General features: G+C 41.5%; 1 protein-coding gene across 9 annotated transcripts in view; it reads left to right on the plus strand.

Annotated features, from left to right (window-relative positions):
- The window catches only part of ECT2 (epithelial cell transforming 2), a 103,532-nt gene that overhangs the window by 38,244 nt on the left and 48,507 nt on the right, over positions 1-16,781 (plus strand). For 8 of the 9 annotated variants that reach the window (XR_004540687.1, XR_004540686.1, XR_004540689.1 and 5 more), the window contains 4 exons: positions 1,641-1,777; positions 3,067-3,186; positions 8,205-8,273; positions 16,156-16,266. Coding sequence is in view for 3 of the 9 variants with exons in the window: in XM_033959290.1 (XP_033815181.1) it covers positions 1,641-1,777; positions 3,067-3,186; positions 8,205-8,273; positions 16,156-16,266 (437 nt within the window). In the remaining 6 variants the exon portion in view is untranslated. The remainder of the gene's footprint in view (positions 1-1,640; positions 1,778-3,066; positions 3,187-8,204; positions 8,274-16,155; positions 16,267-16,781) is intronic. The other variant, XR_004540690.1, reaches the window with a different exon arrangement.

Raw genomic sequence — 16,781 nt, forward strand, 5'->3', positions numbered from 1 at the left:
ACATTTGGAAAACTCCCTCCCGCCCCGCATGTTTTTGTACAATCAACTTCTCAAAATTTTTGTCTGAAAAGGTGAACATCACATTTACGCAAAAGGATTTCTTGTAGCTCAATATCCCATTCTAATCTCACCAGTTCCCTAATGACCCTACTGCACTTCCCAGCGTAATTAAGACCATTGGCATTCCAAGAATCAACTTTGTGTTTACTCTTCTAACTTATTTTCCTTTTTAAACCAAAGTTGGCTGAAAACTAAGTCTGGCAATGCAAAGGTGTTTGTTGTTTTTTTTTTCACTTCATTTGGTGTGCAGTATTGAGGTTTTGCAACTTGCAAACCCTTAAATCATAATGGCATTGTGTCTCATATACAGCTTGCAAATACCCATAAACATAGACTCGAATGAAAAAAAAAAAAAAGTAGAAAACTAGATCAGCCCTTCAATGTTTTAAAGTGCCTATAAATTTGTGGGTGGTAGACGACTGTGGCTGCTTCTCTTCTGTTTTCTGATGTCGTACAAGAGCCAGAAATGCTGCAGCTTCAACTAGACAGTTCTGACATCAAGACTCTTGGAGGCTGCCCAGATGCCAAAGCTGCTGCTCCCCCCCCAAAAAAAAAACCCACACACACCTTTTTTTTTTAAACCGATGGCTTTAAAACTGGGTTATCAATCAAGGGGGGTGGGGGAAGAATCTTTAATCTTAGTTTCTCTAGAGCAGTGTCTCAAACTGTGTGCCATGGCACAGTGGCGTGCCCTGAAGACATTTGATGTGTGCTATGAGAGATTCCAGAATTTTACTTTATTTAAAAAAAAATTCTCTCTGCACTCAAAAATAAGCACATCATTGGATTGATTAACAATTCTGTTCTATCTACATTATACCCCCTTTTACAAAACCGTAACGCAGTTTTTAACACTGCAGCCGCGGTGGTAACAGTTCCAATGCTCAAAGAATTCCTATGAGCGCTGGAGCTGTTACCGCCGGGAGGGGGGGGTTAGTTTCACCATTGTTACAATGCATTGTTACATAGCTTAAAGGACTTTAAATAAATAACTCTCAAATTTAATTTCTTGTTGGTTTTGCAATTTTATAATTTAATTATAATGTGCCATGAAAAGCATTTGCTTCATTTAGGGGTCCTTTTATTAAGGCGCGCTAAAAATTAGTACGTGCTAAATGCTAATGGATGCCTTAGAATTTAGTGTGCACTAAATTGGTTAGCATGGCTTAAAAGGACCCGTTAGTGTGCTGGAGCTAAAAAAAAAAGTTTGCAAGACGCTGCTCTAGAGTTAACAATCCCAATGTCAGGAGAGGCATCTCATTCAGCTCGGCATGAGTGAACTAGCTGTAGCTAGGGATTACAAAACATGGCAGGAAAGTGCGCTACATACTTTCTACAGTAGGTAAACTATATGTTGATATTTGGAACACTTTTGCAAATAACATACTTTATAAATTTACTCATTTCCAGTTCAGTTGTATTTGTGTGTTAAATGTATAAGGTGAGTAAATTATGACCACCTTCTTTTAGTAAAGATTGAAACCTCCTGGATAAACACATTTTTCCACATTAAGATGCTAAGAAATTTTGGGAAACATCTGAAATGGAGCATTGATTGGATTTCTTAACTGTCTCATCAGAAACGCCAAAACTGAGTGCAAAACCTTCCAAATTTTCTACACACGTGCCTCAGAAGCAGTCGGCAAGATGGCAGGTGGCAATGGAATTATATCAAACAGAAAGCAACTACGTTGACATCCTTACCACCGTAGTTCAGGTAAACTGAATATGCACAAGTTCTAATACTAGAAGTTTTTCCATAGTATCTTATGAGCCTTGGGGCTCCTTTTATCAAGCCGTGCTAGCGGGGTTAGCGTGCGTGACTTTTAATCACACGCTAACCCCCGCACTGGCCAAAAAACTACCAACATGACGGTGCCCGAAGATCTGTCCTCCTGTTCGCTGGGCCTTGAGCATGCACTTTATGAGAGGGTAAAATGAATTATGAATTAAGAAAAATAATGTTGGGAGGGAGGGTGGGTTATGGGTGTGTGTATATGTATGTATATATATATATATATATATACACACACACACAATTGTTATTGTCTTGATGTATTTATCAAGTGTTGTTTCTGAGACTATGTATGATTTTTCTTGTACACTTGTTGAATGATGAAAAAGGAATAAAGAATTAAAAAAAAAAAAAAAAAGAAGCAGCCTCAGATTTTTAACTAGTGAATTTTTCATCTACAAACTTCTTTTAATTATCCAATTTATCAAAGAACATTTAATCTGGTTTTGATATTTTGTAATTGGGACACTGTTAAATTTGCACTTAGCTGTTTTCACCAGAGCCATATGATTTGTTCTATCAATGATAGACATTAAGTAACAAAATGTTACTATACCACTGATGGAGGCACCTGTTGAAATGTGGCCACCTTGAGTAATATTTATCCAATACAATTGTTTTTTTTTGCCATATTGGTTTGTCTTCGGACTCATTGCACCAGGCCATCCGGTTGGTCACACTGTGTGTAATGTACTGATCATAATTAGCACCTCCTAAACAGGAAATGTTAAGTGGATCTTCACAGTTCTCAGTGTACACCAACTGCAGTATATACTCTCCACACCCATTCTCTGCCTACACCTCATGCATGGATTAGCACACACTTAAAAAAAAAAAAAAAAAGCAAAACCGGTTACTACATTTGTGCGGTAGCAATTAACACGTGTAAATTCGCACTTAAGTGCCTGATACATTTTTAGAAAAAGAACCCTTTAGTGACAGTTATTTAATACACACACCATGGAAGTCATAGTTCAGGCTGTTGCCCCAGGTGCAAAATAAGTACCTGTCTAAAATATGTAAACCGCTTTTAATTGTAACCACTAAGCACAATATATCAAGTTCCATCCCCCCAAAGGCAATGGATTTGATTTTTAATATAACTTGGAACAGTGTACAATTTCTTTTACAAATTTTTAGACAAAATCAGTGGATATGCTCATTTCCAATTTTTCTGCTAGAAACTATCTACTTATGCATGTGTGTTTCAGTTGTTCCAAGTTCCTTTGGAAAAGGAAGGACAGCTTGGAGGACCAATTTTAGCTCCAGAAGAAATTAAGGCTATTTTTGGCAGTATTCAAGATATCCTTGATGTTCACACAAAAATAAAGGTAACTTTTTAAAAAAATATATTTATTGAAAACTGCTAAGCACTTTGTCACGAGATGCACAAAAACGTGTCTAGTAATATTTGATAGGAATTCCTGACATACAAATGTCTAAGTATTCTCGGATACTTCATAACCTTGTGAATATATCCAGTTAACCTCAATGTATGGTAGGTGGTATAGTTAACTTTCCATCTTCTGTTTACTTTGCAAAGAAATGCTCCTCATCTCCAAAATCTAAGTTAGTGTATTAGTGAAAGAACAGATTTAAGAGATGAATATGGAAGAAGGATAAATGGAGAATAAGGGTGGCTACCTGGTTAGATCAGATTAATTAGGTAGGAAAAGGAAGATGAGTTGTAAGATTCAAACTTTGCTTCTATTGGGTGTCCCTTCCCTTGTAACCTTGGGCAAATCAATTGTCACCTGTTGCCATATGAGTGTAAAAGATTACTTGCTGCTTTAGGACAGGGATATTTTTGTGGTAATAGGAAATTTGGGGCACTATGAAAATATCAATTTCTAGTGCAAAGGGTACAGTAGGCTTGACAAGTGAGGGTTTTTTCCCCCCCTTTCACCCGTGAGGTTTGCAGAAGTCATCTAAATTTTTCAACTCTGCCTCCTTGTGTCACTGGGCACTGCCTCAGTTCTTCAGTTTTTCTTTCTGCAAGCAAGAAGAGAAGGTGTCTTTCATCTGCTCTGCATCTGATTTATTATTTTGGGGTTTTCATCCCACTTTTGAGGCTTCCTGGTGCTACAGAGGTCCCCAGGATTCCTGGGACAGCTCTGCCTGTGAGAGGATTTAGTCTCTGGATCAGAGGGCTGTAGCTGAGGATGCAACTCTTTAGCAGGGCATCTCCCTAGCTGACCTGCATTATTTCTTTGATAGCTTGGGCATGTTCCCCTGATTTTTCAGGCATTTCAGCACAGGCTGACTGGTCCTGTGTTGGTCCAGAGGAATGTGGTGGGTGCAGGCTGCATTCCACCCCCCCCCCCCCAATACACCTGAAGACACATGGGGAGCTAGTGGAATTGACGTTTCAGGCTCTCAGAGCCTATCTAAAAGGCAGTCCAAAGAGACAAATAGCTGAAGAATCCTACAGGCTTGTCTGAGTCAGAAATCTTCTCCATTGTCCAGCTGTAGAGTGAACTGATGCAGGCACAGCACCAAGCAGTTTTGTGAGTATAGTCTATTATTGTCTATGGCGGGGGTCGGCAACCTGCGGCTCCAGAGCCGCATGCGGCTCTTTTCCACCTTTGCTGCGGCTCCGGTAGTGTGTCACGCAGGCATGCAGCTTAAGTCCGGCGTCGCGGCGGGAAATAGCCATGCTGAGCAGTGAGCTCAGCACATACACAGATGAAAGCCCTTGCTTGCTGATTGGTCCGGCGGCCCCACCCCGCCGGACCAATCAGCAAGCAAGGCTTTCATCTGTGTAGTGCTGAGCTCACTGCTCAGCATGGCTATTTCCCCCGCGACGCTGGACTTGTAAGGTGCCTGAAAAAGAAATCATCCTGGCCGGGGTCGGTGTCATGCTCCGGAGATCTACAGCCTTCCTATCTCCCTCTCCCTTCTACCTGCTTCCGGCCACATCCCCTGCTCCGCGGCTCTCTTCGGCAACTCAGCAGCAGCTTCTGACGTCGGGGCCTACCCTCTGCGAGTCCCGCTTGTTTCAACTTCCTTTTTCCACAAAGGCGGGACTCGTAGAGGGAAGGCCTCGATGTCGGCAGCTTGTCTTGATCACCGCTGCTGACGAGTTGCTGAAGAGAGCCGCGGAGCAGGGGGGTGTTGCCAGGTGCAGGTAGAAGGGAGAGGGCCAGATGCAGGACTCGTGGGTGAGGGAGCAGAAGAGAGAGAGAAAGAGAGAGGGGAGGGAAACAAAAGGAAATCTTTCATACTGGGCTGGGTCGGAGTGGAGGGAGGGTGGAAAGATTCTAGCTACAGGGTGCAGTAACAAAGGAAAAGGGGGGGAAAGCTGAAAATGGAGATAGTGACACAAAGAAGAGAAAGGGTAAGCAGGACCTACTGAATAAGGATAGAGATACAGAGGGGACATGAAGAGGAGGTGAAATAGAGACATGGAAGTAATGCTGAAAAAGTGGGGGGGGGAGATAAAGACATTGAAAGGGCAAATGGTGAACATGGCGTAAAGATAAGGACAGAGACAAATGAAGATTCTGAAAAAGTGGTGAGATAGGGATATAGGTGAGATGGACACAAAGAAGGGTGATGCTGGAAAATAGGTGGAATGGTAATTCTGACAGACACAGAAGGGAAATGCTGGATCAAGGAGAGATGGGGCTCAGGCTGGATGGAATGAGGAGAAATGCCTTGTTGGCCCGGAACTTCCTCTCCTACGTCAGAATTGACGTCAGGGAGCGGAATGCTGGTCAGCGCAACACTTCTGCAGGGAAAGCTTGGGACGGTGGTGGCTTGGGGGCTGTTCCCCGATTGCGGTGGCAGCAAACCGAGTGGCTTGGGGGACGGCACGGAGACAGAAAGAAGGGGGAACAGGGAGACAGAAAGAAAAAGTTGGGGGAGAGAATGAGGTCTGGAGGAGAGGAAACATACAGGAGGCTGAAAGAAAGGAAGAAAGATTGGATGCACAGTCAGAAGAAGAAAGTGCAACCAGAGACTCATGAAATCACCAAATAGCAAAGGTAGGAAAAATGATTTTATTTTCAATTTAGTGATCCTGTATATAGCATTAAGATAAGAAACAATATATGCAGTGTTAGATTTGTTTTATAATGGTTTTGCGGCTCCAAGTTTTTTTTTCTTTTCGAAAACGGGTCCAAGTGGCTCTTTATGTCTTAAAGGTTGCAGACCCCTGGTCTATGGGAAACTTTGGGGTGGTTCAAGAACTTGGCTTTTGAGGGTCTGGAGGCTTCCTATAAGGAAATTTTTTTATTTAGCTTTCCTGAGCTGTTTTCGGGCGCCTAAACACTGCCATGGTGGCTATCTTTGATTTCTCAATTTTATTTTAAAAGTCTCTATCTGCCTCAAAACACCTAGTTTTTTTAGAACGCTTTTTATGGGCTCCCCAAGTCTTTCTACTCCTGTATCATCAAGAGAGCCCGGTGGGGGAGGGGAAGCAAAACAGAGTTCTTCACAGAAATCCACAAAATATAGAAGGGAAACTGATATTAGTGGAATACAAGCCACTCTGTCTTTCTATTAAGACCCTGCGGGATCACAGTGCCCCACTCAAAGATCAGACGTTGCTCTTGGTAAGTTAATAGCTGGGAAATATCACCCCCATTAATGGAATGGAACTGTTTCAAAACACAAAATTTTAAATTGGAGCATGGTTAGCCTGACTCCAGTGATCAACCAAAGGAGATTCAATTTTGTTGGTACGAATGCAGCTCAGGTGCTCAGCAATTCTGATTTTTATAGGTCTCTTAGTCTGTCCAATATAAAGTTTATGACAAGGGCACATTATGCCATGAACTACCTGAGCTGACTTACAGTTGGTGCTGTGTCTTAGTTCAAAATTGCTAACATTAGAAATCTCCAGAACATTAGTGTCCATTGAATATTGACAATACCTACATGACCCACAAGGAGCACGACCACAGTGAGAGTTTGTGACTGTAAGTCCAATGCAGTGCTTTAAACGTTCTCCAAGATTCCTGCCCCGTTTAAAGGCAAATCTAGGCTTCTTTTTAAACACAGAATGAAATCTCAAAAGGTGCCAGTGATGATTGATAATATTCTGAAGTGGAGTGGACAAGGGAGAAAAGAGCAGAACACAGGTCATCCTGTGATCAGGCTCATTATTGACAGGATTAGGATAAAAAAAGTCATTCACGCTAGCCAAAAGGTGTCTCTGCCTTGCCTGTAAATCCAGGAAGTCTGGCTTTCGGCATTTAATGCCACAGGCATAAAGAAAAAGGATAAAGTATTGACGTTACTGGACGTGAGGAGATTTCTTCGTTATCTCAAGGTGATGGAATGAATTTTGTCTTTCAGGTCATCTTTTTGGATTTACATGACTATTTCAACTGCTTACACTGGCTTTAGTAAACAGCTATTGTTTTCTTTGAATGTGCATTCCACCAGAGGAGTGGCCTCATTCATAGACAGAATCTGGGCAGTTTCACCTATGGAGATCTGTAGAGCAGCTACATGGTCCACTCCATATTTTTACAAAGGTTTTTACAGAGTGGACGTGACGACACAAATGGACACCGCTTTTGGGTCCTCTGTGCTCACAGCAGACTCATCTGCCCCACCCTAGACTCGGGGGACTGCTTTGGAACATCCCACTTATCAAGCCTAATGTATCCTTTGCACTAGAATGGAAGATGAGATTCTTACCTTGATCTTCTTTCTTGTAGAAGGGTGTAGTAGGCTTGTCAGCCCGTTCTATCAGATGTTAAGTTAAGTTAGCCTGCTTTCTGACTCGGACACTTATGAGTGTTTCCAGATGCTTGTCTGTGAATGACCAAGAGGGAATGAAGATGCTTAACATACTTCTGTTAAACAATTAAGAAGAGTTATCCATTTGTACTATAGTGAAACCTTTGGGAGAGGCTATAGGAGCTGCACTCGGGTAGGTAGCGTGTTTGGTTCCACCTTTGTTGATATGTATCAATTGCTTTTGTTGTAGAGCAGAAAAGACTTGAATTGTTGAGTTCCCCACACCCTCCTTGTTCTTTCTCCTTTTTAAGGGTTATCCATTGCTTTGCTATGAACTGAGGAACTGCCCAGTAACACAGAGGCAGAGCTGAAAAATATAGATTCCTCATGGGTGAAGGGAAGAAACCCATTTGTCAAGCCTACTGTACTCTTCTACTAGATAGATTATCAAGGTAAGAATCTAATGATCCCTTCAACACCATATTCAAAACTTTTTTCCCCCTAATTCTTACAGTATCAGTTTGCAAAGTTGTCAGAAAATACTAATATCTAAATCTTTAATGGAACAATTTATTTTGAAACATTTCTTATTCTGTATAATACCAAATCCAGTACCTTGTTTTTCACAGTGAATGAGATTTGCCTTTTTCCCCTGTAGGAAGATCTTGAAAACCTGATGAGAAACTGGGCAGACAATAAAAGTATTGGCAATGTCTTTCTTAATTATGTAAGTTCTGTTCTTTTTCTATAAATTTAAAAAAAAAAAAATTTCTAATATTAAAAAAAAACCTGGGGTATCCTTATCACTCTACTGAAAAATATAATATAAAAGTGCTTATGAGAAGTGTTGTCATTGCTTGGTAAGTGGGAAGAAATAAACAGAATTTTTTTGCTTCATACAAAGGAGGTAAGGTACTACATATACTTGCATACCACAGAAATTGTTTGAAGTGAATGTGGTGGTTTCCTGATGTTGAGGCTTCCCTTCATTGACTCCCTATCCATTTCCGCATGCAGTTCAAATTCCTCTTCCAGTAGTTCATCTATGCTTGCAAGCATGCTGCAGAACTTTTCAGCTCCGCCTTCAAGGTCTCTGCTGCCTCCTTTGCTTCTTCCTTCTGCTGGCAAGCATGCAGGTATTTTGGTAATCTGCTCCAATTACTTGTTTTGCGGTACCTTTTTTGGATTTTCACTTTATTGGCAGTGTTTGGGCAGCACAGGCCTGCTTGGAAAGGAGCAGACTTTTAGTCTGCAGTTGGCAGATGTATTATTTAGGGACCTGTACAGCCGTCTTGCTGAAGATTTGTGGAGCTCGGAGATCTGGGCCCTCAGCACTTGCTTGCATCCTTGACTTGTTCAGGTACTTGAGTCCAGGCTGCTGGACATCAACAGCATTATTTGGGGTGCTCAAGGTGCCAGCTGCAGCTTTTCCCAACAGCCCCTCACTTTTTTTTTTTTTTTAACTACGTTGATTGTGTCCCGGGGGGAGGCGGGGGTTGACCATCAGTCCGACTATGGTTTGGTTGACAGCCCGAAGATCTCAGTGTGGCAGCTGACCAGTGGCTTGAGGCAGAGAATCCTCCAGATCCAGCTACACTTTTTAAAGTAGCTGAAGCAGCCTGCAGCATCATTTCCCCAGCACATAGTCTGTGAATACAGACTGTGACAGCCTATGAGGAAAAGTTGGGGTGGAGGTTCTTGAAAACTGTTTTGACTGTTTTTGCAGTTTGGTTTCCCCTCCTCTAAAATCCTTAAGTTTTTAGTCTGCACCGAGGTGTTTTTAAAACTGTTTTGGTCCTAAAATGTTGCCACAGCGACCATCTTGGATTTTCTGGATTCTCCCCCCCCCCCCCTTAAATTCTTGAACTTCTTCAAAAGTCCTCGTTTTACTTCAAAACTGATAGGGATGGAGTCCTCACTCTTAATACTCCTGTATCGGGGGTCTCAAAGTCCCTCCAAGTCCCTCCTTGAGGGCCGCAATCCAGTCGGGTTTTCAGGATTTCCCCAATGAATATGCATGAGATATATGTGCGTGCACTGCTTTCAATGCATATTCATTGGGGAAATCCTGAAAACCCGACTGGATTGCGGCCCTCAAGGAGGGACTTTGAGATCCCTGCCCTATATTATGCCTTATTTGCGCTGGATGGGCAGCTGAAAAGTGCCCTTGCGTCACGTGCCATGAATGAAATGAAGGGACAAGAGCTTCAGGCTTATCCCCTCCACTGGCCTCTAGGGTTGGAGAAAGGCAGATGGTCCTGTCGGTGAGGATTAAATACCTTCTGGAGCCCCAGGACAGCAGCCCTGCGCACAATAAGGGCATAGAGCAGGAGTGGGCAAACTTTTTGACTTGTGGGCCACAATGGGTTCTTAAATTTGACAGAGAGGCTAGGCCGAGAGCAGATGGATGGAGTGTTTGTGTGAACTAGTATAAATTAAATGTAAACGTCATAACATAAAAGGGTTTTGGTCTTTAAAAGATAGCAAAGCATGAAAACGTAAAGCTTATTTTACAAAACGAATGTACATGATCATCTCTCCCTTCTCCTTCACCCCAATTCTTCCTCTTTTCTTTCTCTCCCCTACATGTGCAGCATCTTTCCTCCCCCTCACCCATCCCCTTGTGCCCTCTGCAGCATCTTTCTATCCTTCCCTCCCATCCCTTATGCAGCAGAACCCTTGTGTACCCGCCACGCAGCAGAATCCCTGTTGACCCTCCATCCTTCCCTCCCATCCGAACCCCACCAACCAAGAGCCCTACATACCTCCCTCCAGAGCTGCTTCGTGGCCTTCTTTCATCGGGGCCTTCCATGTGCCACATTTCTTGATTATGGTAAGAACTTCCAAGGGATTTTCAGAGTCTACTTGATGTAAAAGCTGGATTTCGACCGCAAAGGCAAATGCATTAAATACAATGGATTGGCAGTGTCATCAGCGGTGCAAGAAAGATGTTGAAAAGGAGCGGTGAAAGGATAGACCCTTGGGGGATTCCATAGTTTGCAGTGATTGTTCCTGAAGTGGTGTTGTTGAAAAAGACTATGGCAGAATGGTTGGTGAAATAAAAGCAAAACCATGCAAGAACCTAGTCAGTGATATCGATTGCTTCAAGTCAGTGAAGCAGAAGGTCATGGTCCACAGTATCAAAGGCAGAAGACAGATTGCTTGAGAATAGAATTACAGATTTATGGTGATCTAGATGGTAATGAATAACATTTGACATACCTATTAGTGTTCTGTGGTGTGGTATTTCCTAAAGCCTGTCTGGTTTGAATGTAGGATATTTGGGCTTTCTATGAATTCTGAAACCTGATTGAATACGACCTTCTCTGTTAATTTTGCTAAAAATGGAATATTGGCAATGGGTCTATAGTTTGATTTATTTCAGCTGGGTTGATTTTGTAATCCTTAATGATTGGTCGTATGATTGCTTTCTTCCACGAGTTAGGCAGGATGCTATGCATGAGACTTTCGTTCACCTATGAATTAATGAACAGGCTGAAAACTGTAAAGAAATGTTTAAGAATGGAAGGTGAAATTGATTCTGCTGGAGAGCCTTTGATGATCTTATTTTGAATAAGACCTCAATCTCCTTCAGACTGGGGAGGTTGAATCGGGCGCATTTTGACTATAATGACTAATTGAGGAAAGGTTTTTCTTGATATTTGTTACTTTCTCTGAGGAATAGGAAGCAAGTTCCTGAGCTGTTGGAAGGATAAAATTTGGAATATTTTGCTTTGATTTGAGAGATTTATGGATTTAGGTATAGAATAGAGAATTGAAGGATTTTTTTTGTTGTTTTTTGTTTTTTTTTCTTTTTTTATTCATTCGGGCTGAGTAGTATTTCATTTTTGCAATAATTTTTTTTTTTTTTAGAAGGCTCATTGAATTTGTCCAGATTGGAAAGTGTTTTATCCCTTCTCCATCTAAGCTCTGAGGCTCTGAGTTGTTTTTTGATGTGGGCAAGGTCAGCTGTAAACAAGGGTTAGAAATTTTCTGTGGTCCAACAATGTTTGCTATGCCAAAGGTGGATTCTCTGGTGACCAAATGCACTTTCCTACCAAGTGAGAGTGGTGTGGTTTTAAACTTAAGGATCCACAGGACCGCAGAGTGGATATAATAATAATAATAATTTTTTTCTTATATACCATCTAAGCCATAATAGTTCGAGGCGGTTTACAACAAGAAATACTGGACAAGCAGTAGAAAGATACATATAATCCGAAATACAGTATTAAAATAAGAATAAAAATGAGTTTAAAAAGTTAAAACAATAAACCTTCAGATTATAAATTGATCAAACAGCTGGGTTTTTACTGATTTTCTAAAAGTAAGATAATGCGCATGTATAAAGATATCCAATACTTCTCGGGAACTCCGTTCATTGGGTAAGTCTCTTCATCTGTACCCTTTTCCCCCTCTACTGCCAACACCATACTCTGCCCTTCTATCTTGCTTCATCATATGCCTGGAATGGACTGCCTGTGTCAGTATGTCAAGCTTTGTCTCTGACAGTATTCAAATCTAGACTAAAAACCTGCTTTTATTTATTTTTTATTTTTTGAGGCTGCTTTTAACTCCTGACTTATTCATTTTTAAAGTACCCTAATCATTTCTTCTGTGAGAAATTCCCTAACCCTATTTGTCCTGTTTGTCTGTTTTGATTAGATTGTAAGCTCTATCGAACAGGGATTCTTATGTGTTTAATGTAGTGTTTTGCATATGTCTGGCAGCACTATAGAAATTAGTAGTAGAGGCTTCCAGTTCTGTTTATTTTTGGAGAGTTCTGTGCCATGCAAAATGCCTCACCTCTGCAAAATTCTGCAATTGCAACTCAAGTTCCCATGGAAAGCAGGAACAACAGATGTGACAGGATGTCGTGTGATTAGACGTGTGTGTGTGTGTTGGGGGAGGGAGTGTGGGCAGCAGCGGCAAAATATAGATATAGCAAGCTGGGCTTATTTTATGGTCCTGGATAAGTGTTTACTGAGGGATTCCTACATTTCTACCAGTGGTAGTGTTTCTTATGAGGGGCAGGCAGTTTCTGCAGGACTCAAAGACCTGCCTGTTCCTAATGATTTGAAAGTACAGTGGTACCTCGGTTTATGAGTGCACCGGTTTGCGAGTGTTTTGCAAGACAAGCAAAACATTTGCAAAATCGGTGCCTCGGAAACCGAGTATGGCTCGATTTACGAGCACCCCCCCCCTGAGATCCGGCACCCCCCCTGCCTCGAACCGGCACCCCCCGCCACGATCCGACCCCCCCCCCCCGCCACGATTGGGCACCCCCCGACACGATCCGACCCTCCCCCGACACGTTCCGACCCCCCTCGACACAATTGGGCACCCCCCCGCCGCTTTTTACCCTCATCTGGGCACTCTTGAAGATCGGCCCTCGTCTGCTGGGCCTTGAGCATCTGAGCATGCTCAAGGCCTGCGAGTTCACATTCTGAACGTGAACGTGAACTTGCAGGCCTTGAGCATGCTCAGATGCTCAAGGCCCAGTAGACGAGGAGTCCGATCTTCTAAAGTGCCCAGATGAGGGTAAGAAGCGGCGGGGGGGGGGGTGCCCAATCGTGTCAGGGGGGGAGGGGTCGGATCGTGGCGGGGGGTGCCCAATTGTGGCGGGGGGGTCGGATCGTGGCGGGGGGGGTGCCTGATCGCAGGGGGGCCTTCGAGGGGAGCAATGCCAATTCTCGGGGGTGGGGAACGCATCAAAGCGAGTTTCCATTATTTCCTATGGGGAAACTCGCTTTGATAAACGAGCATTTTGGATTACGAGCATGCTCCTGGAACGGATTATGCTCGTAATCCAAGGTACCACTGTATATTGAAGCATTTCCCTGTTCCCACCCCCCAAATGGCAGGACATGAACATAGCTTAGAGGGAATATTGGGCCTGGGGTTAGGGAATGGTTTGAGGTTGTGTAGGAAGCAGGAAAAACCTTTGTTTGCTTATTAAAAGAGAGTGGAAGGATTAGAAGAGAATTGTGTGAGGGAGACAGAACTAGGGAGCAGAGAGGAAAATCTGCTGGGATTTAAAACTGCTTTGTGCAATGGGGAGGGTGAATGGGAGGAATCAAGTCTATAGAAATTCAAGTTAAGTCTGAAGAGAGTAAGTTAGGGAAGATGGTATCTGGAGAGTGGTATTACTGGGAAGGGTCAGGCCTGATGAGGGAGAAAGAGCCACATGTCATTAATGGGGCAGGAAGGAGCCAGTCCTTTCCATGTAATTCTGCAGAATTCCTCCAAGAATATTGGTTGGATGCAAGACTGGCATCAAATGCAAATCAAAACTCATTGTACCAACCCAAAGATTTTCCCTTAACTTTTATATCCTTTCTCAACTTAGCCAGTTAATGCAGTCATATCCTAAACAGCAGTGTTTGTTCCCAAATGCCTGCAATCATGGGCCCTGCGTGTGGTCCCAGATGTTGTACAGTGAGAGGTCACTTCCCCTGGGGGCTGTGAATGCTGCTTCTAGCATTTCTAGCTGACTTGAGAAGCAGCTCAGATTATCACTTGTCAGTTCATAGTGCTACTGAACCACTAACCTGCCTATTTTATAGTCTGTTTGTGTGTATACTAAAGACTGCATATTTGAAAGGATTAAAATCTGCTACTAAGATTGTATTGCTTCTTTGAAATGTTTGCAGCATGAGGTTTCTACTATATCATGGTGTCTTAATTGAAACAGACTTCAGTGTAGTGAAGTCGCACATCAATTAATTTTTGTCTCCTTATTTTATGGTACTAGATATGTTAAAACTATACCACTTGTGTTTTCTACTTTAAAGGCTAAGTAGCAACAGCCTGTAGGTGGAAAGCAACAAACAACTCTTTTTTTTTTTTTTTTTAATAATACTGAATCTGTGGCTGAAACATTCACTGAAACTGGCCACTACTATCCCTAATCAAGCCTACAGCTTGGCCCTCCCCTGACCCCAGCCAGGAGCAACTGCCCTGTTGCAGTCATTTTGAGATTGCCAATATGGGCAGGAGTGATGTGAAAATGACTCCTGCCTTGACTATGCCACTAAACCACTACAGATAGCTTTCCTTACAAAGGGGATATCAAGGAGCAGGAGATACTTCTATTTATGGGGGGGATAAGAGAGTGAGTGGAACCTTCTCTTAGGTAGAAGGGGGCACTATGACAACAAAGCACAAAGTTTTTCAGCCAAGTACTGATTTTGGACCAGTTGGTGCCAAAACTGGAATTTGATTGGCCTATCTACCTGTGGGAGAGAGCTGAGGACCCATGCTGCAGACATTTCAAAATGTCCTTTTAGGCCTCATTTTGGAGATCCTGCTTTCAGAATTTATGAAGACTTACTGAAGTGTGAATTTTCCAAGAGCAGTATTTACTGTCTACATTTAACAAATACGTACATCAGCAAAACAGTGTAATATAAAGGAAATGGCACTTATATTCTGCTTTTTCTGTGGTTACACAATCAAAGCGGTTTGCATATTTTAGACGGGTACTTATTTTGTTCCTGGGGCAATGAAGTGTTTAAGTGACTTGCAATATAACAACTTTTGTTTCAGTTTATTGGTGTTTAAATGTACCAGAATTTCTCAATTACTAGATAAAAGAACATTTCATGGTGTTGTGATGTGTGCAGTTAGAAACAATAGACCCAATATTCAGCTGGTGGTGGGCAGCACTTTGACTGCCTGCTACCAGTGTTAAACTCCAATATTCAATGCTGGGCCGTTTCCGGAGACCAGCATTGAATATAAGGCAATATTTTGGTTGCTAAATACTTACCTAGTTAAGCTGATATTCTGCAGCTGACAGTTGTTGTTATTGCATTTAAAGATAAGACTTCTATTTATGCAGTTTGATTTTAACCACTAATCTACTGTCTAGCACTGAATAGTCACGCAATATATTTGGTTTAGCATATTCAGTGAGAGATAGTGTTTTTGTGACTATTTAACTGGTGGCTGTTTCTGACTGATTAAATAGTTCTACATCATCAAATAACATGTAACTGGAAAAATTATGACAGATTAAGTTATAACTTTTGGTGGAATTCGGTATGCCATATATATAAAATGGAGCGCACAATAGCAACACAGAAAGGTTACTTTGGTAAATTTCAGAAGATTTGGAGGCCATTAGCAGATTTTTGTAATGACTAATAACATTTTCCCATAATAAGATATTTGTTAAATGGGGATGTGGGTGGGTATTATTTTATTTATCTCACAATATGTATGAATTAATTAATAAATTTTAAAGGATTAGGTTAGATTTTCTGAAATAGGTAGGGAGGGATTGGGAGGGGGGTTATTTTATTTATATTGGTCATACATATTAAATGAATTACATATTATTTAGAACATTATAAAATATGTTTATAAATATGATATGTTGTACTTAAAGTGGTCATGAAGGTCAATCAAGTGTGTATTTATAAGATCATATAAATTTTTCTGATATACTTGTTATAATATGAAAAAATGAATAAAGATTATAAAAAAAAAAAATAGTTCTGAATATTGGGAGGCAGGAGAATGTTAGTTTCAGTGCTATTTTAATGAAGACATTCCATCTGAATGAAAACCATCCTTTTCGGGTGCTTTTGGGATTTGTTTTTCAGTCAAAAGATTTGGTGAAAATATATCCACCTTTTGTAAACTTTTTTGAAATAAGCAAAGAGACAATTATCAACTGTGAAAAGCAGAAGCCAAGATTTCATGCATTTCTAAAGGTAGGCTAAGTTAAATTTCTGAAATCCTATTTTTACATTTTATAGGGACTTAGATTTTTTTTTTGTACAGGCAGTCCCTGAGTTAAGTACAACTCATACTTAAGAATGCGGTTGCGACTTCATTTGATTTCACTGAGCAGTATTTCCAGTGGCATAGACTCCTACACGTCTCATGTAGCAGATTCAGAAATGATGCAAAGCCAAATTAAAAACAGTGTTTAGTTATACATGTTGTACCTTGGAGGGAACACTGGTAGGAACAGTTGGCCCTTTTGTCAGCTGGGAGTAGAGGTAAGCAGCAAGAATCTACAAGTTCTGAGTTGCATACAAATCTTTAAGAACAGCTTTAAAAACAGAACTCGTTCTTAACCTGGGGACTGCCTGTATTTCAAAGTCTAAGAGCAGGTCAATGGTGAAAATGTTCAAGATGAATATAAATATACCTTGTCCCCATTGAGGGCGTGGTAGTGAATCTGTGATTAGATTTGTCCCAGGAATTAGAAATGTTAGCAAGT

The sequence above is a fragment of the Geotrypetes seraphini genome, chromosome 9 (genome assembly GCF_902459505.1).
Source record: "Geotrypetes seraphini chromosome 9, aGeoSer1.1, whole genome shotgun sequence".
Lineage (NCBI taxonomy): Eukaryota > Metazoa > Chordata > Amphibia > Gymnophiona > Dermophiidae > Geotrypetes > Geotrypetes seraphini.